The sequence below is a fragment of the Echinops telfairi genome, unplaced genomic scaffold (assembly GCF_000313985.2).
Source record: "Echinops telfairi isolate 266 unplaced genomic scaffold, ASM31398v2 ScPeMD7_2;HRSCAF=8, whole genome shotgun sequence".
NCBI lineage: Eukaryota > Metazoa > Chordata > Mammalia > Afrosoricida > Tenrecidae > Echinops > Echinops telfairi.
The window spans coordinates 10,287,880-10,308,307 of record NW_022103898.1 but is presented as its reverse complement, the minus strand read 5'-3'; the positions used below and the strand labels follow the sequence as shown (position 1 = coordinate 10,308,307).

Genomic DNA, 20,428 nt, shown 5'->3' with positions numbered 1-20,428 from the left:
ATAATTTATAAATTATCAAGAGTTCATGAGGGAGGGGGGAGCGGGGAGGGAGGGGAAAATGAGGAAATGATGCCAGGGGCTTAAGTGGAGAGCAAATGTTTTGAGAATGAAGAGTGCAATGAATGTACAAATGTACACAATTGATGTATGTATGGATTGTGATGAGAGTTGTATGAGCCCCTAATAAAATGATTAAAAAAAAAAAAAAGAATGTGAGGTCTGTTCCACCTTTTCCTCCTGTCCTAACAGGACTGATCTCTTGTGGCCTGGTCAGAGCATGTGGTGGTAGTGGGGCACCATCTCCTTTCTTCTGGTCTCAGCACAGAGGAGGCTGTGGTCTGGGTGGGCTGTCTGTTCTGCAGATGGTTTCCTTGTCTGAGTCTTTGGTTCCCTCCTTCTCTTTTGTTTGCCGTGGGAAACTGAGAACAGATGTCTTAGATGGCTGCTGACAAGCTTTTAAGATCCCAGACACTACTCCCCCCCATTGGGACATAAAACATACACCTCAGGAACTCTCTACAATAGGTAACCAGGCTGACTAATGAGATGATGGTCCAAAGACTTCAACTCCTGAAAACTAAGCTTGCAAGGGGTTTGGTTATCTTTAAGAAGTATCTGTAAGAAAAATTAAAAAAAAAAAAGTATCTGTCACTGTATATGCCCTATGTGGTTTACAGGGATATATATGCTTGCACACAAAGCAAACTGTACTTATGCCTACAAATACATTGTTATCTCTGCCCATGTGTATAGCCACATAATCATACCCATACAAATATATGGCGGTGTCATATTTGTTTAACCACACATATATTTTTGATAATGGTTGTTATTGCAACAAAATTTTATTTGTCATAAACTGTGCTTTTTCCTTGTGTAGTTCTTCATGCTTTCATCTACCTTGGTCAAGCTGTGTGCATTTCACTTACACATGATACACCCTAGAGTGCTTCCCCCTCTACGCCTCATGCCCTTACCTGGGTAGTCAATCATGAGCACTGATTTTTGCATATATGGTGTCTACTCTTGTCTTTTTAGGAAAATGCCATCCTACTGTATTTCTCCTTTTGTGATCAATTTGGTAGCCTCAGCACAGTTTCCTCTAGATTCATCCACATTATCAGATGCTTTGAGGACTCATCACTACTCTTAGGAGTGCTTTCTAGTGGCTTCTACTTCAGAGGGTATGGCATGGACACAGATCCTCACCTGCCTGGGTTCCCCAGCAGCCTCACTTGGCTCACCACCCCACGTGTCCTGAGGACTTGTCTGCCTTGCCACCCCCACATTCTTCTCTCCTACTCCCCAACGCCAGGGTATCGCTGCAGAAAAGTTACAGAACTGGTTCTTCACTAGCTCAATGGATTTCCCCTTATGGTCACATTTCCCAACCCCTCCCTGGAGGCCCTTCTTCACCTTGTCTCCCCATGAACTCATCCTTCAAATTCCGACTCCAGTTACCGTATACACTCGAGTATAAACCGACCCGAATATCAGCTGAGGCACCTAATTTTACCACAAAAACTGCATTAAAAATGTGCTGAAAAACTTGCTTACACCTGAGTATATATTATATATGGCAATTTTCCTAGGAAGCATCCGCTAACATCTAGCACTTCCTCCTCTCAGTCTCCCAAGGTGCCTCAGTCACATTTTACCAGTGGTCACACTTCCTGTGCAGCTGTGGCCTCTGTCCCTGTGCTTCCCCCACTGGGAGGGAGGCAACACTCTCTGCCTGCTATCTCCCCTTTTGTCATTCATTCAGTGCACTTCCTGAGCAGCTGAAGTGGTCCAAACTAGTTGCAATGCATGTTTGATGTACTATCTGGAGTGCATTCCTCACTTAGCTATTCTGCACCCTTCTTGATCTCAGAGGCCTCAAGCCCATCTGAGACATTCTCCTTTGTCCCCTGCTTTCTGGGGATGACACTCCCCACAGGGATCCCCAAAGCCCCTTTCCCCTCTCACAACTGTTATTAACCTGTGCCTCCCCGCTTTCTTTACTAAATGATGCCCTGCACTACAGCAACTCCTCTGGGACCATGCTATAGCAGGGATTCTTTCTCCTGCGCCTAAGCTTGTCCTCTCTCTACAAGTATTTCACAGCCTCTCATATTAGGAAACATGATTTTTGGCCTTAGGCCCTTCCCTAAATATTCTCCAGTTTTTATCCTTCTCTCTATTACTCACCCCCCCCCACCCAACAGTTTTACTGGCATATAATTCACATATCATACAATTCAATAGTTTAATCACAACCAGAAGAAATGTACTGTCATCATCACAATCCGTTTTAGAACATGTTCTCCATTCTTATACCCATTGTTATTAGCTCCCCATTTCCCAACTGTCCCTGCCATACTTTTTTTTTTTTTAAATCATTTTATTAGGGGCTCATACAACTCATCACAATCCAGACATACATCAATTGTGTAAAGCGCATTTGTACATTCATTGCCCTCATCATTCTGCCCCTGCCATACTCTTAAGGCATCATTAATCCAATTACTGTCTCTATAAATTTTCCTATCCTGGATTCTATACAGAGAAAAATATTTAAAACAAACAAAAAACCTAACACAATAACATAGTAAAATAGAGAAAAACCTCAATCAGAAAATATTGAAAACTAAAACAAATTTAAATGGATCATACAGGAGGTCAAATTTTAACCTAACTGCATCTGCAACAATCCACTTACCAACGCATTTTGCATGATTAGCAAGGTTATTCACATCCCTGGTACATGGTTAAAGGGGATTCACCAGGGGCTTAATTCACATGTATTTCCCCTTCACTTAAAAAAAAATAGGTCAAAAGGGAGATCAAATAATAATACTTTTTGAACTATCTCTGCCTTGACGTTACAATGCTCTCGGTCTGATAACAGGTCTATTCACATCCCTCAACTATGATCAGAGAGGATTCTTTAGAGCCTCAACCCATGTGTGGACCCTGCAAATGGATTCTGGGCTTCTCCTGTCATCCACAGCCTTCTGCAAACCAAGTGTTCACAATTCAAGCTCTGATACCATTCCCTCCCTTAGATTTGGAATATATTATTTACAATCCTTGAATCACACAGGCTAGTGTGCTTCTTCCATGTGGACTTAGTTGATGCCTCACTTAGATGGCTGCTTGTTTGAAAACAAGCCTTTAAGAACCCAGACTGACAGGCAGGCACTACTGTATATCTAGTTTCTTCGCCACATTTTGCTATAACACCCATATCTACAGTGACCTCTTCATGAGGGCAAGCATCAAGCAAGGTCGTGTCTTAAGAATTCATTTTCTTAGATTGGGGTTACAATTAAGTGCAAGCCCCAAATCCATTCATCTATCTGTGGTTTATTTAGGTTTCTGATCACCTGAAAGACATCATTGTCATTTTAAGTTAGAGAACATTGTCAATCATCCCCCTGACTTTTTAGATACAATATCAAAAGCATCCCCATTCTCACCGCTGAGCTGAAAAAACATTGAAAAATTTTGGGAAGTAACACTCCAATGTGAATTCTTTTTAAAGTTCAATAATAGCACAAGTACATAAACAAAAACTAGTACCCTTCACTGCTGTACCCTCAAACTCTCACACTTCACACACCCTCACCTCATCCACCCCCTTCTCTCACTAAGTCTTCCTTTCTGTCAAATCAGTATTGAGTGTTAACAGTGCTATTCCTAAGTAAATGACATATACAGCTAAATCATGCAGAATACTATTAGTTATATTTCCTTTCTTATACAATTTTGGGGTCTTACTGGAACTAATGATTACTACTTCCTTTCAAATGTGTTTAGGGGGTAGCTTAGTATTTATTATGTATTTTTCACTAATTCACCCTCAAACTCTCCAACAGAGCTGTACATCTCCTCATAATAAGTTCAAACACTCCTAGTGATCTATCAGCTTCGTTCCTGGCTTGGAAACAGTCTTCAGGGTTTCCCCTTGTTCCAGTCTGGTCTGCTCACTCAAGGCTGCGGACTCGCTGGCACCTTGCCAGGGAGAGCGCTTCCCTTAGATCTCGGAAGCTCCCTGCTCCTTTGCCTCCGTGGGAGTCTGTTTCCCGGATTCCTCATTTCTCGCCTTCCATGGTTGACTTCCAGGTTTGCGAGTAGCATGGATCCCAGTCACTTCCTGAGAAAGGAATTCATGGGCAGTGTAAATGTCAATTTTTTTGGCTGCTAATCAAAAGGTGGGCAGTGTGAGTTTATGAAGAGGCACCTTGGAAAAAAGTTCGGACAAGCTGAAACGCTTGTTTCAGCTGTTGAAAATCCTAGGGGCCACAGTTCTACTCTGACACGAGGGGTGGCCATGAGTTGGAATCAACTCTTGGTTTCCTGGGGGGAAAAAACCATGAGGGGTGGGTCTTTAGAGACCTTGCAAGGCTTTATTTAACACACAAATGACATACAGAAAAAAATTTTAACCCACAAACATAATTGAAAATAGAATTCAAATTAGGAAACACTTTCCCACTGTCCATTTGGCCACGCCTCATTGTTTGTTTGCTTTTAGCTCCCAGAGTTACTATACAGGAATTCATTCTGTATCCTAATCTTCATAAAATTATTTTCATTGCTACTTCAGAATTGTAATTTTGCTACTGTTATGAACCGGGTGACCCCTGTGAAAGGATCGTTTGACCCCCAAAGGGGTCACGGACCCACAGGTTGAGAACTACTGTTCTAGAAAGACCAACTTCTTCTCTCTGCAATCTTTTAGGATCTCCTATTTGTCCTTAGCTTTAATCAGAGTGCAAACCACCACATCTGGTTCTTTTTGAGCTAGGTACTGAATCATTGTCAAACTTGTAGTCAGTCAAGTTGATTCGAACTCAGTGACTTTACAGAGCTGCTGTTGTTGCGCACCGCTGGTTCCGAGTGCAGGACCCCAAGCTCTGGGTGGTACCAAGTGCGTCCTGTGCTGCTAACTGCAAGTCTGGAGGCCTCGAGCCTTTCCAGAGGAGTCTGGAAGGAAAGTTCTGGTGAACTGAAGTTATACTCTAGCACACATGGGCATGGGCTCACCATGAGTTGGGATTGGCCCAATGGCAATTTTTGTTTGTTTGTTTGTTTGGGTTGTTTCCAGAGTCTGGCTTCTGCAAATAAGGCTGCTAGAAACACTCATTTAAAATTTTGTGTATGCTTTTGCTACTGGATAAAACCTTGAGTTGAAGGAAGAGTGTATGATAGTTCTGTGTTCACCTTTTAACGGAACAGTTAAATGCTTTCGTATCGGTGGTAGTGTTTTAAAGCCCCACCAACAGTGTGTGCTAGTTCCAGGTGTCTCCTACCCTCGCCAACACTAGGTAGACTGGTAGTGGTTTTAAGTGCTGTCGAGCCATTTCTGACTGATAGTGACCCCATGTACAACAGAATGAAGCAATGCCCAGTCCGGCACCACTGCATAATTGCTATGTCCCAGCCATCCTTGAAGCCACCGTCAATCCATCTTGTGGAGGGTCTTCCTTTTTGACTGCCCCTCTACTCTCCCAAGCATGTTGTCTGTATGGTACGTCTTTTTAAATTTTAACCATGCTAGCAGGCAAATCTCCCTGACAAGTATCTCTTGGTGGTTTTACTTGCATTCATGCTGAAATATCTCTTCATGAGTCACAGATTCTCTGATGCGGTGTTTATTCAAATCTTTGGCCCGTTTTAAAAAGAAACAAACACAGATTTGAGATAGAGTTGACATACCGTGCAGTTCACCTGTTTAAAGTGTACAATTCGGTGTTGTTCTAAAAATATATTGACTGAGTTATTCAATATCACTGATTTTTTTTCTTGGTTCACCAGGTAATTTATTAGTTTTAAATTACAGACCAGGAAAGCTGTGAGGGCAATGCTGTGGCCCTGCACATGCGAATCCCACTCCTCTCTTCCCCAGGCGCACCTGGCACAGCACAAGTTCCAGGCCTGTTTCGCTGGCTGCAGAGTACAGTGCTGAACCAGCATTTACAGCCAATGCCCAACACGCTTGTTTGTTCTCTCCCCGTCTTCTAGCTCAGTTCCTGGCCGATGCTGGCTGCGGTAGTGCCTGGCTGCTCCAGCTGTTTGTGTAAAAGCTAACCAGCCAATAGCTGCAGACTTCACGGAAAGACCTCACAGATGGGTGCTGTGGGCCTGAGCTTGATCTGGGCACTTTCTGTGCCACCTGAGCCCTGCTGTGACTGAGGATGTCCCATGTCCCAGGATGGTGATGGAGGAAAGGCAAGCTAGGCCAGTGAAGGACTAAGTCTTTATGGGGCTCAGACCAGGAGTCCATGGGTCTTTAGAACCTCTGTGTACTCGTTGGTCTTTGTCTCCGAGTTCTTCTCGGCCTGTTTCCGCAGCCTCATGAGCTGCTTCTTCTTCCTGTAATGGACTTTGGCCTTCTCCTTCCTCTTCTCCTCCAGGGCTGCTGTCACCGCCTGGTACTTCCCGCCCACCTCATGGGCTAGGCGGCCCAGGTAGGCAAACGTGTATGGATTTCAGGGCAGCAGGGACCATCATCTGCTTTTTTTTTATCATAGGGGGTTGGGATCCCATCAAACACTTTGAGCCAGTCCAGGGCAGCCTGGCCCCGCTTGGTCTTGTGGGTCAGCATGCCTCGCAGAGTTCGCCAGAAGATGCGGCTAAGGGCCCGGAAGTGGTAGGGGCTGCGGGAGGGGTTGGTATTCATGAGCTTCTGGAGGAAGGCCAGGTACTTCAACTTGTTTCTGTAGAAGTTTCCAGAAATGTTGATGCCCTCACAGCACACCACCACCACCTTGCAGCCCAGCAGCACTTGCTTGCCACAATGGCCGCCAGCTGCCCCAGGAGATGGCCACGGCCATCGAGCACCAGGACCTGCCCCTCCGCCATCTTTGGCAGCCGCCTGGGAAAAGCGCAATATCACTAATTTTAAAACATTTTCATCATCCCCAAAAGGAGCATTGGACTCACCAACAGCTATGATCTCTTCGGCCCTCCCTTCTCTCGGTCCTTGACAACTACTAATCTCTCTCCTGTCACTGTAGGTTTGCTTATTCTAGACACCTCACATACAAATGGCATCACACCACATGGAGCATCCTGTTTCTGTCTTCTCACCCTTAGTATCACGCTTTTGAGATTCATAATGTATGGATATTTCATTCTTCTTATGACTGGCGCATATTCCATTGTATGAATGTATCACATTTTGTTTAGACATTTGGGTTGTTTCTACCTCCTCGCTATGATGAATAATATTGCTACAAACATTTGCGTACAAGTTTTTGCATGGACATATGTTTTCAATTCTCTTGTATATACCTAGGGAAGGAATTGCTGGGCCATAGAGTAATTCTATGTTTGACTTTATTTGAAAAACTGCCAAACTGTTTTCTGAAGCAGCTGCACCATTTTACATTCCCACCAACACTGTTTGAGGAAAGGGGGAAATGAGCAGTGACTGCTAATGAGGATGGGGTTTCCTTTTGGAGTAAGGAAAACTGTTCTAGAAAATTCGATTGAGCTGATGCCTGCACAACTCTGTGAATATACCAAAGAAAAACAAAACAAAACAACACAGTAATTGAATTGTACGATTTAGATGGGTAGACTTTGTAGTATATAAATACATTTCAGGAAAGCTGTAAGAGTAGGATCCCTGGTGGCAAGGTGGTCAGCAGTTCAAAACCACCAGCCACTCCACAGGAGAAAGACGAGGCTTTTTCCTCCTGTACAGGTTAGCAGTCTTGGAAATCCACAGGGGCAGTCCTACCCTGCCCTAAAGGTCCACTATGAGTTGGCACTGACTCAATGGCAGTGAGTTCTGTTTTATTTATTTATTTAAATCTACACTATACTCGGAGAGCACCCAAAGCTAGACCTTGTGTCTTCTTTCTACCAAGCTCTAACATTCCCACCGCCCATCTTCTCCTGGGACGGATGCAGGCACTTCAAGTTTTCAAAATCCAAACCCTCCAACCCCAGGTACACCCAATCACAGTTTACATCAACCATCTGTCTCTTGTACTGAATGCCAGCCTGCAACCCATCCAAGTGAAAAGCCCACAATTCACCTTCAGAGTCGTCCTGTCCCGGCCCACCCCCCATGGCCACTTCTCAGTCAGTCTGCTCCCCTTCAAACCTGCTGTTACTGTCTTTTTGTCAGAGTCTCTCCAATCCTCTTGAGGAGCTTCCTAACTGGGTTCTTGGTCTTTTAAAAAACATCCGTAATCAAGTCCTCACAGTGCTCTCACAGTGGTCTTTCTAAAGCACATAGAAGACCAGGTTTCTCCTGGGGTTTAAAATCTTCTACAGCTCCCCATTGCCTGCCTGTACAGCTGCAGGATCCGGGCTCTAACCCCAGGGCCCACAGTCTCACCCAACTATCCCCCTCGTGAGAACTATATGACTGTGCACATGCTCCAACTGCCCACTCACGCCTCCCTTTACACATTCTTCTACACTCAGTGACTCTTCAAGGAAGTGTCTATGATAGACGTAAACACAGTTGATTACGCTGCCATATAACTTCTTCAGGTTGGAGGATTGGGTTTAGCTTGGGCTTTGGATTAGGACAGATCCGGACTCCAATTCAAATCAGCCTATTTATTCACCATGTAAACAAATGGGAAAATACCTGTCCTCCCTGGTTTCTTTTCTACTCTGCCCTTAGAATATCAGATGATGAAATCTTGTTAAAATTTACTAAATCAGAACCAGGCAAAGGCAGTGATATAATGCTGATAAAGCAAAGATGTTACTAAAAAGTGTCTGAACCCTTTTCCTCTACGTCCCCCAATAAGACAAAACAAGTCACCGTGGCTCTGCGTTACTCTGCCATCAAGTTTTCCTGATTAAATAAACATTTGACCTGGAGAATGGATCTTACAATTCTTTGTCAATTAAAACCGCTTATTCAAGGACAAATGTGTATTTGTGCTTATATCATCTCATTTACCTATCTGTTTAGTAAATAAACATAGCACTTTATTCTCTACAAAGACTAAGTTTTACTAGTTATCTGTTAAAATGATAAAGAAATTATAGCTAAAATGTTGACTGGCTGACTCAGTATTTTTTACATTTAGTAAGTATAATAGAGACATACAGGTGCTTAAATGTATCATTTTCTTAAACCTTGTTGTAAAGAACCTTGGTGGTACAGTGGGTAATGAGTTGGGCTGCTAACCACAAGCTCAGGGGTTCAAACAACCAGCGGCTTCCAAGGGAGAAAGATGATGCTTTCTAGTCCTGTAAAGAGCTATAGTCCTGGAAACCAGCAGGGGCGGTTCTCCTACAGGGTTGCTAAGAGTCGGAATAGACTGGATGGCAGTGAGTTTAGAGTTGGACCATTGCTTTTGCTGTTGGGTGCCATCTAGCTGGTTCTAGCTCATACTGCCTCTGTAAACAGCAGAAAGAAATACTGCCCAGTCCTGCACCGTCCTCACAATTGGCATGTTTGAGGCCATTGCTGTAGTCCCTATGGCAATCATCTCATAGAGAATCCTCCTCTTTTTCCCTGCCCCACTACTTTGTCAAGCACGATATCATTCTCCAGGGTCTGGGCTCCCTTGATAACACGTCCAAAGTGCATGAGATAAAGTCTTGCTGTCCTTGTTTCCAAGGAGCATTCTGACTGTACTTCTTCCATGACAGATTCCTTTGTTCTTCTGCAGCATGGGGTATTTTCAATATTCTTCATCAACACCATCATTCAAATGTAAGAATGCTTCGTAGGTATTCCTTATTTACTGCCCAACCTTCACATACATATGAGGTGACTGAAAACACCACGGCTAGGGGCAGCTGTCCCTCAGTCCCCAAAGTGCGATCTTTGCTCTCTAACACTTGAAAGAGGTCTTGTGCAGAGCTGCCCAGTGCAAAACATCCTTTTACTTCATGACTGCTGCTTCCATGAGCTTGACGGTGAATACAAGTACAATGAATCCTTGATGTAAATCGTTCCTGTTTATCGTGATGTGTATCATGTTGTATCATGATGGGCCAAGTTGTAAGGGTTAAAACCCTAGACATTATTTAAGAATTTCCTGGATGGCACAAACGGTTATGTGCTCAACTACTTACTAGCTGGGTGCTTTTAAACCGCCCAGACGTGCTGTGGGAGAAAGGCCTAGTGCTCTGTTTCCCAAAGTTCACCACCTTGAAAACCCCATGGAGCAGTCCTCTGTCACACATGAGGTCGCCACAAGGCTCAACTGACTGAACAGCAAGTTAGAGCAATGTTTACTTTTTTATACAAAATTTAGGGTGCCAAAGAGCACAGAGAATCAGCATGAACTGTTCAGTTCTTCAGCAAGTTGTACTGTGCTTGCTTTAGATCTCTTTCTCTCTCTCTCTCACATACACACACACACACACACACACACACACCCCACTGCATAACTATAGTTGCAGAATCCCTACAACTAGCAAATTATCACTAATCACTTAGAATCTCAACATGTATAACACTAAATTTTAAATGAAAGATGGATGTGGGGCTGAAATGAGAAATTCTAACCCATCCTCGTTAAGACACACAATTGAAGATGACATCAGGCCCACCTGGGAACTCTCCAGAAAGGCTAGTCATGGCCTTCCCCACATTTCAGATGTCCCTTGAGGAGGAGGCACCCCCTGTCCCTCCTGGCTGACTGGGACAGCGCAAGACCCCCACAGGTGTGGGTTAGGGCAAACAGAATCAAAACAGATCTTAGTGAACCTGAGTTTCAAGACCTAGATATTTTAGGCTCCCTTTTACATCACTATCCATTATCATAATGGAGAGTAAATCATATCGAAAGCAGATGTCTATCTCACTCTCCTGATTTAAAAACCTGCTGTCTATTCTCAAAACTCTGTAGCCTAACAGAATCTGGTCTCCGCCATTTCCTTCCTTCAGCCCAGAAGCCATCACTGCCCCCTGAACTTTTCCCCACCCCTCCCCTGAGAGATGGACTCTGTCTTCCCTCCCCTGGAATCTGGCATGGAAGGCTCAGGTGGTACAACAAGTTAAGCACTAGGCTGCTAACAGCAAGGCTGGTGGTTCAAACCCACCATCCACTCCGGAATAGATAGATGGAACTGTCTGCTCCCTGTACGATCTTGAAATCCTACCAAGTGCTTCTACTTTATCCTATAGGGTCACTATGAGTCGTAATAGCCTTGATGGCCATGGGCTGGTTCAGAGTTGAAGTGGTGTGGTCCTGTGAAGAAGGTGAAAAACGAAAGCAGTGTTAACTTCTGAGGCTGGACCTTAAGAATTTCATATTCAACCTCTCAAAATGTGGAAAAAATAAAAACTTTTCACTAAAAGAGCAGAACTCTCTTTGAGAAAGCGATGAGGTCATACAAAATTGCATGCCAGTGAACATTCAGGAAGAGTGGAAAAAAACCAATTCTAAAACAAAGTCAAAATTTAACATTCTTTCTTTCTGCCTCCACTTTAAATGCTTGGAGCAAAGGGGAAAGAGAGAGGGGAGAGGGGGAGGGGTAAGAGGAACTAGGAAGGGGGAAGCAGGAAAGAGGAGAGAGAAGGGGGTAAGGGGGTAAGGGGAAAGGGGAGAGGGAAATGGGAAGGGGAAAGGGAAGGGGGAAGGAAGGAAAAAATGATGGTTCAATGGGGCAACTTTATGTACAAAACGCTAGTACAGCTCCTGGCATATAGTAGGAGCTCAATAAATATTTGCTGAGTTTATGGAAGAAAGGGAAGGATAAAAGAAAGTTTAAAAATAGGCAAGTCAAAAGAGAAGAGTACTCATATTTAATTCGAGCATTATCTATAGCCTATACATGGCGGTCTTTTGGAAGCCATCTCTGTTGTTGTTGTTTTCTGGCAGGGAAAAGGGGCTTTCCTAAACTCAAGACTGAAGTCAGCATCGCCTCCCTCTCAATGAATGTACAATTCCTCGGCCATTTCTGAATTTAAGTAGTCTCTCTCCAAGAAGAAGTGATGAAAGCTGACTGCAGGGGTTCAGGGACGCTCTCTTTGAGAAGAACACCGAAGTGCGCATTCTCCAAGCAGGCTTCCTTGCCCACGCGCAGGGGAGGATGTCTTCAAAACTATGTTGCCCCTTTCATTTATCTCTCAACGATTCTCAGAACCCTCTCCGTGGTTGTTGTCGATGGTGGCTGTCCAGCTGGCTCTGGTGCCTGACAACCTCATACGTAACACAAGGCCAGGACGTGGCAGGGCCTGTGCCATCTTAAGGTCATTGAGTCCAACCATCTCACTAAGGGCCTCCTAATCTTCCCCCATCTTCTAAGGATATGGGACATGATGTCCTTTTCTAGCAATTGGTCTTTCCTCATGATCTGTCAAAGGAAGCAAACCAAAGTCTTGCCATTCTCATTTCTAAGGAGCACTCTAAGTGTACTTCTAAGAGGGGTGTGTTTATTCCTTTAGCAGCCCCAAACTCCCCCACGCCCCCACAGGCCATTGTGGTCCAGTGAAATTTCTTACTATGGCTCTTGTAGCCATGTCTCTGTAACTCCCACCAATTAGTTAGGTGGGATGATGCAAAAAGGTTGTGGGAAACACGAAAAGAGGGGACTAGTCAGTTGTAGTTGCCAGTCTTTGGCTGTAAGAGAGTTTCAGAAGGAGAGAGAATCCTAGGACCATCAAGGAAGAAGAGACATCAGTGGAACTCCTTCAACATCCCTGCCTAAAGAGGCAGAGGCCAAGACCACAACAAGCACCAGAGGCTTTGACCCAGAGACCAAGGGACAGAGCAGAGGGGTGGAACCTCTGAGATCGTGGGCCTGTGAGGTGGAAGAGCTGCTGGGATTCCTGGTCCACAGAGGCAGAATTCGAGGCACCGTGTGGTTGAGAGGCTGAGGACCAGAGAGAGAGAGAGAGAGAAAGACAGACCTGGTCTGCTGGATGAGGAGAAGAGTTGTGATGGACCAATGGCTACATCCTTATGGTTTACTGATCCTAACTTGGGGTAACCTGTTACCTTTCCTAATAAGGGCCCCGCATTGTGAGTTTTGTGTGTGAACAGCAATGAATGGTTGAAGCCAGCAGGAAAGTAGAGGGTTGTGGGAGGCATGCTTGCTGTTGGAATAGGGTCAGAAGGATGGAGAGCAGAGGCGTGTCTAACCTCTGCCTTGTGGCAACTGTCCTTAGGTTTGTATGGAGGCAAATTCTCCTCCCTCGTGAAGCCGGCGGAGGTCAGATATGGCCTCAGCCGTCAGACTTGTCATTTTAAATGCTTGTATTCCAAACTCTCCAACTGGCAATGACTTCTATTTCAGAGGCAATACAAAGTAAAAACCTGAAGTGCACATTTCTTTTCTTTCCCCTTTCAAATGTCTTTTCACTGCAAAACAGAAGTCAGTCAAGCAGGATTCCGGCCCAAATTCAGTCACTAATTGTAGATCGAGGGGGCTGGCCTCACAAAGCTGAATCACACACTCTCCACTGATATTGGAGGTGGGAATATAAGATATTAATTTTATTTTAAAAATATATTTTATTACATTTAAGGTGAAGCATACATAGCATATTAGGTTCCCACTTAGCAATTTCTCAGCAAATCCTTCAGTGAATGGTTACAGGTTTCACCGAGTGAGGTCAGGCTCTACTCCCCTGCCCTTCCGTCTCAACGTTGCTCAGAGCAGTGGTCTTGGTCATTTAGTCCCATACCTGAGGGGGCCTTCAGAAGTCCATGGAATATTAAATTAAAAGATAATGACATTTACCCGTGAACTTTTGAGGGCTCCTTGTAGATGCTTTTTGGAAAGCGGCCAGGTATTCAAGGGTGATGATCTGTATGAAGCCAACCTGTCCCTCAGCTCGCAAGGTGACCTTGCAATGTGACCTTGACTTTCAGGTTGAGAGAGTACCGCACGCAGGGCACTAGGCTCAGGCAGTCCGGTACATCTTAACTTAAGTCTGCCTGTTCCCCATCTCTAACGTCACCACACCCATCTGGCCTTCCTGCTCCCACACATGCCTCGCCCCAACCCATTCTCCACAGCGCTGCCAGAGCCAGTGTTCAAAACTGCAAATCATACCACGTCACTCCTCCCCTCAGCAGCCTTCAGGGCTCCCCAGCCTCTGTGGAGCCACACTGCACACCCAGCCTGGACTGCCACACTCTGCAAGGTCTCTGCCGCCCTCTCCACGGAGAGTCCGCATATTCGGCCAAGAATGCTCGCAGCTGTTTCCTGTCTAGAACACGGTTCTTCTCATTCGCTAGCCTTCAGCTAAAATGTCACCTTCTCAGAGAGGCCGTCCTTCTCTAACCCATGTTTATCCTCCAGGCCCCCTGTATTACCATTGCTTTTGGTTTCTTCAGAGTACTTACTATACTTTGTAATCAGGGGATTTATATGAGTTTACTCCGTGTCCACTACAATGCAGGGGTCCCCTCTCTGTGGTCACTGCTGTTATCTCTAACTCTGGTACCTAGCAATTAACCCAAGAATTGTTTCTATTTACAACTGAATGCATTTACTAGCTCAAAATTACTGTCTCTTGTAGCAAGTTCTTACTTTCTTCAAAACCAGCTGCCTTGTGATATTATTTCTCTTAGTCAAACTGCAAATCAAGGCATGTCCGAGTCGATTCCAACTCAGAGTGGCCTGAGAGGACAGAGCACAACTGTTGCATCGGGTCTCCGGGGCAGACGGCCTCACCTTTCTCCCAAGGAGAGGCTGGTGGGTCCCAACCATTGACCTTTTGTTAAAAAGGCAACCCAATGCTACTCACCAGGGCGCATAAAAACCCCACTGCCATCAAGCCGATTCCAATTCACAGCAACCCTATAGGACAGAGCAGAAGTGTTCTGTAGAGTTTCTTAGGCTGTGCAAATCTGGAGCGGAGCAGACAGACAGTTACTTCACTCCCAAGGAGTGGCTGGTGGGTTTGAACCACTGATCTTTGAGGTTGGCAGCCAGATACTTAATCCAGTGCACCATCAGGGCCTAACTGCTACTTTTAAACTCAAGCACTCACTGCCACTGAGTCGACCTTGACTTCCAGTGTGACCCGATAGGAGAGTAGAACTGCTGTAGATTTCTGAAGCTGTAAGTCACTCTGGGCGCAGAAAGCCTCGTCGCTTTTCTCTCGGAAGCAGCTGGCAGGTTCAAACTGCAGACCTGTTGTTAGCAGCCTAACACATCACCCACTTCGCCACCACGGGGCCTTACTTGCTATTTATAGGCACCCACAATTTATGCGATCATAGTACTAACTATAACAAGATCCTGCATTCCAGAGATAACCAGGATTTAAAGAAAGGGAAACATCAGAAAGAAAAAGATAAAGAACTGAAATCTTGAATAAACCAAGGCAGACAAAGGTGAAGTTACAATCTGATTTCTGAAAGCTGAAGCATCTACTTACTGCATGCAAAAAAGGAATGTTCTTTTATTCTTTTATCTAATTGGTTCTAAACTGACACTATTCAGTAATTCCACATTGGCCTAATTACATGCTTGCCAAGAAAACTTCCAATTATACCTTAGCTTTCCAGGGAAAGACTGCACTAGCCCCAGGATCGCAGAATTCAGTCTTTAACGTTCTATTTCATTATAAACTAATAGATTAAAATCCCAGGGAAGGGTACGTATGTACTTCAGAAATCCTGTGGGGCACGCGGATCTTGTGTGTGCACATCTGGATCTTAGGTCGCTGGGGTATGTGTGTCTCTGTGCTTGTTTTTAATTTTTGGGGTGGTGAGGGGGAGGGCGGGGTTACTGGGCTCCCAAGTTCAGCCTATCCCTGTGACTGATTCAGGTTCTAGATGAGCCTCCTGAACAGTCCACAGGCTTCTGCTCCAGTTCCAGAAAGAATGAGGCTAACTGGTGAGAAGGGACACACCAAAACCCAAGATGACAGGACTCCTCTAGCCGTGCACTAGACCTCAAGCCTGGACAAAGAGGAAGAGTCCCTGAGGGACCCTGAGGCTGGAGGTAAGCTCTGGCTCAGAGGCCAAGCCCTCAGAGTGCAGCAGAGCTGGGCAGTGCGGCTGAAGGGGGAAGCCCTGAAGTGCTGATGCTGCTCTGCTGAAGGAAGATGGGCTCCCCCAACTGTAAAGGGCCTCGGGTAGACCCTGGACAGCGGGAGTGCTATGAGTGCTGACACTGCACAGGAGACAGAGCAAGGCTCCTACAGGTGCGCCCAGGAAGAACTCTGAATGGACAGAGAAGGAAGGGAAGGTGTCACCGGAGGACGACTTTGCAGCTGACAAGCTGAGCAAGCAGCTGGCTCTGACTCCAGCTGACAGTGGGGCCTGGCATCCACTCTGAGCTGCCACACAGAGTCAGCCTCCTCCGAGTTCTTTCTGTTCACGGACCAGCATGTGAAAAGCCTAGCCCTCAGGCAGAGTGTGCTTGAAAGCAGATGAGCCACTCCCGTGGCCAGCCCAAAGGGCAGGCTGGTCCCTAGAGATGTATGTGTGTGTGCGCGCACGCGCACGAGCGCATGCTCATGCCCTTGAGGGAAATTGGGGCACTGGGGCCCATGGTTATACCATGACCCAATCAAGATGGCGAGAGAGCCCAGAAGCAATCCTGTAAAACAGCCGTTCCCAACCTGTTGGTCCTGATCCCTTTCACAGGGGTCGCTTGATTCATAACAGTAGCAAAATTACAGTTACGGAATAGCAATGAAGATCATTTTATGGTTGGGGGTCACCACAACATGAGGAACTGTATTGAAGGGTCGCAGCATTAGGAAGGTTGAGAACCACTGCTGTAGAGGCTTTTCTATCTGCGATCACATCATGATCCCAATCACGGTCCCTTTGTGATTCCGTGGCCAGCCTGCCACTGTGACGAACTCATCTGCTGCCATCACGATTTTGTGACCGTTTCCTTTGTTTACCGTGAGTCCTTTGGGGACCATAGTGGCCTCATGTTGATGGTCTCCCTCATCCAGATATTTGTTTTGGCTAATCTCTGTCCTGTTTAGGACTTAATTAAGGAGTCGTTGTAAAATAAGCTTATGCCTTGGGGTCTCTTTCCCCCCATAACAAGTCCCATAGGGCTAGGTGCCTCCTTTGCAGGCAAAAGCTGGACACTGAATAAAGAAGGCAGGAGGAGCAGCGAAACATTTGAATCGAAGTGCTGGTGAAGAAGACGGAAAGTTCCACGAAGTGCCAAAAGGACAAACTGATCTATCTTGGAAGAAGTGCAGCCAGAATGCTCCTTAGAGGCAAGGATGGGGAGGCTTCCTTTTACACCCTAGTCAGGAGAGACCAGTCCTTGGAGAAGGACATCATGCTTGGTAGACAGGCAGTTAAAAAGAGGAAAGCCCTTGATTAGATAGACAGACACAGTGGCTGTGTAGTAGTTACACAATCTCATGTCAACTTGAGGGGATTAAGAGTGAAGGGGTGGAGTCTAGCCTGTAATCAGGTCACAGCCTGATGATCCCTCCTTATGGGCAGGACCTTCTGATGAGGACTCTGGGACCATCCTCTCGCTCTCTGCCTCAGCTTCCTGTTGAAGAGCCACACTCAGAGAGCTGGAGGAGACACATGGAGACCGACATCAGCACTGAGATGCTTCCACTAACACTGGGTCCAAGACTTTGCACCCACTGTCCTGTGATCTTCCTGCATTCGGCATCATTGAGTGTGGCTCTGTGAGTCTGAAGAAGGATTTTTGGACTAGTATTGGACTTAGGGACTAATATCAGACTTATGGACTTTACATGGACTGGGCTGGGATGTTTTCTTAATATACAATTACTCTTTGATCTAAAGCTCTTTCTTACACATATCTGAATATCTCTGGATTAGTTTCTCTGGTCAACCTGGCCTAACACAGGCTGCAGCAATGGGCTCAAACAGAAGAACAACTGTGAGGACGGCACAGGACCAGGCAGTGCTCCATTCTGTTGTACACAAGGTCACTATGCGTCAAACCGACCAGATGACACCGAACAACCACACAGACAACAGAGGGCCAGGCAGGAATAGCTGCGGAAACTGAGGACACAGAGCCAGATATCTAGAGATGTCATAAACACAGAGACAGCTACTTATAGAGAAAGTTTTACTTGAAAAACCAAAGCAGTCAAATGACCACATAATAATTTTTAACAGAAAACTGTCTACAACATTATCGATGGCTGCCACTGCAGAGAGCAGAAATAGAGAAGCAGCTTTCACTTCTTGCTGTCTCAAGCTCTGGTTTCATTTTCATAAGATGCATGTGTAATTTTCATAATGCAATTAAAAAATACATGGTACGAGTCTCTGCAAAAATGATTCATTTTGGTTTTAAACTTGCCATATGTTGTTGGGGCTGGAAGGAGTCCTAGCAGCAGCACTGTGGGCTGGCACTGGGCAGCTAACCGCAAGGTCAAAGGTTCAAACCCACCAGATGCTCTTCTGGAGAAAGATGAGACTATCCGTTTCTGTTCAGATTCACAGTCTTAGAAACCCTATAAAGGGCTACTATGAGTCAGAATCGGTTTGAGGCCGTGGGTCTCTCGGGTGGTGAGTGGTGGTGGTGAGTGCTGCGGAGTTGGTTCGGACCCACAGCGCCCCTGCGTATAACAAGATGAAATACTGCCTAGTCCTGTGCCATCCTCATAAATGCCCCCTACGGCAGCCATTGTGTCGCTCTGCCCCTTGGAAGGGCCTCCTCACCTTTGCTGAGCCTCGACTTAACCAAGCATCCACCACTCTGAGTGCATGGAGAAGGGAAGAAAAAGCTCCTCAATCGCAGGTTCGAATGTGAATCAAACCTACGTCCTAATTCATCTAAAACAACACACCCACTCTCCATAGCCACTGCCGCTGCTGTTTCATTTCCACTCCAACTGCTGGCAATTTACTGACCTTGGAACTGCTTTCCTCCGAGACTTCTCCCTCATTGGTCTGCATGGGAACAGACGCTGTGCAAAACTGCAGACACACACAAACACTGCCTGAAAGAGGGAGGACGAGAAAAATTACATTAAGGAATTCCGCGCAAGAAAATGTTTACTTCAGAGTCACAGTGAAATCCCATCACTAAGGCTGAGGAGACAAGAAAGTATATACCCTAAGTAACTTAGCAATGTAAGGGCTTATGTATGTATGCATGCATGCATGCTTGCATGTAACAAACATATATGTATCTTAGGTGAGAGAAATAATCTTCCCCGGGTTGGAGGAGGAGGGTGGTAGAGAAAGTTATATCACTGGATTATTAAATAGTTCTAGGTGTCTTTCCTCCATTTTATTAGACTTTTGACAGAGGTGATATTGAAAATATTTAATAAAGTATACCACAGACACTGACCTGTAAGAAAGGACCAACTGAGTGCAATGCAGTGAATTGTCTAACACGCTCTTCCAGCCATAGCTTTTGTTACTCCCAGAAAACCACCTTCATTTTCCTGACAGGTGGGGGAAGGTACTCATAGAATTATGACTCTGCTGTGAGGGACTGCCATCCTGTTGAGTATAACGTGAACCACTCAGAAGCAGGAGAGGAGACCTGAGAGTGGAGTTCGTTCTCGGGCCCAGAGATCCCTATGCACTGAACCTCCTTGATTCAGGAAACAGCTTTGATCCCAGAAGCACAGCAATAGCAAATCCAAGATCCAGAGCAGGAGACTTCCCAGCTCACAAAGCAAGTTAGGCGGAGTGCTTTTGGGCAGGAGGCTGGCTTGGGAGTAGGGTTCCTTTGGGAACTTAATTGGGAAAGCTGGGCTTGCTGACCCACAGAACTGGAGTTGAAAGCTTTTGGGTTGGGGCTTACAGTGAAGTGGCATGCCCCTTGTGCATTTATTGGCAACTCTAGAAGAGTATTGCGGCCTGGCCTGAGTAGGGCAGAGGGTCAGAGAAAGGCCTGCCTGCAGCACGGCACAGAAGAAACTGTCCTGATTGAACAGTTGTGTCCTGCGCACTTCTCACCAGACTCGTGAGCTGCTGAATTCCCTAATAAACTCACATCTGTGAGTTCTGTGGAGCCACTGCAACGGGTTCTGGACTTAGCAGAAACGCAGACGGCTGTGAAGAGCACCGAGGCAGGAATGGCTGGTATCGGATCAGGGTTAAGAGGGACGGCCATTGGCCCTTGGGGGGCAAAGTATTTTGACCTCGAGTTTTCAGAGGTTTACATTAGGCCACATGAGTTCTACTTCTTTTAAGAAAATTAACTCAATAAACTAAATGTCAGTCTCTTTTTATATGAGGAGAGCCTTATAGGGCAAGACAATAAAAACTAATCATTTTCCTCTCAGAATAAAACGAGTCAAGCACAAGTTTGTTAAAATTTTATGAATTAAAATGTACCCAAAGGAAACTACTAAAGATTTAGCAACATTTAAATTAATTCATTAAATATGTAATAGCTAAGGAATAATTACTCAAAGAGACATAAACCAAATCTCCATTATAATACAGGTAAGTTTATTTTTAAGCATTTTAAATACTTTAAAGAGTGCACTAGCGGATGATGTAAGATATGAAAATAATAATCAATAACTTATCAAGGGTTCACGAGGGAGGGAGGGCGGTGG

The 20,428-nt window shown here is 45.4% G+C and overlaps 1 protein-coding gene and 1 pseudogene across 2 annotated transcripts in view; both read right to left on the bottom strand.

The window, feature by feature from the left end:
• The window catches only part of TNRC6B (trinucleotide repeat containing adaptor 6B), a 192,461-nt gene that overhangs the window by 162,215 nt on the left and 9,818 nt on the right, over positions 1-20,428 (bottom strand). For both annotated transcript variants that reach the window (XM_045290253.1, XM_045290265.1), the window contains exon 2: positions 18,759-18,847. In XM_045290253.1, coding sequence (XP_045146188.1) covers positions 18,759-18,803 — 45 coding nt within the window. In that variant the 5' untranslated portion in view covers positions 18,804-18,847. The remainder of the gene's footprint in view (positions 1-18,758; positions 18,848-20,428) is intronic.
• LOC101644004 lies at positions 6,255-6,849 on the bottom strand (annotated as a pseudogene).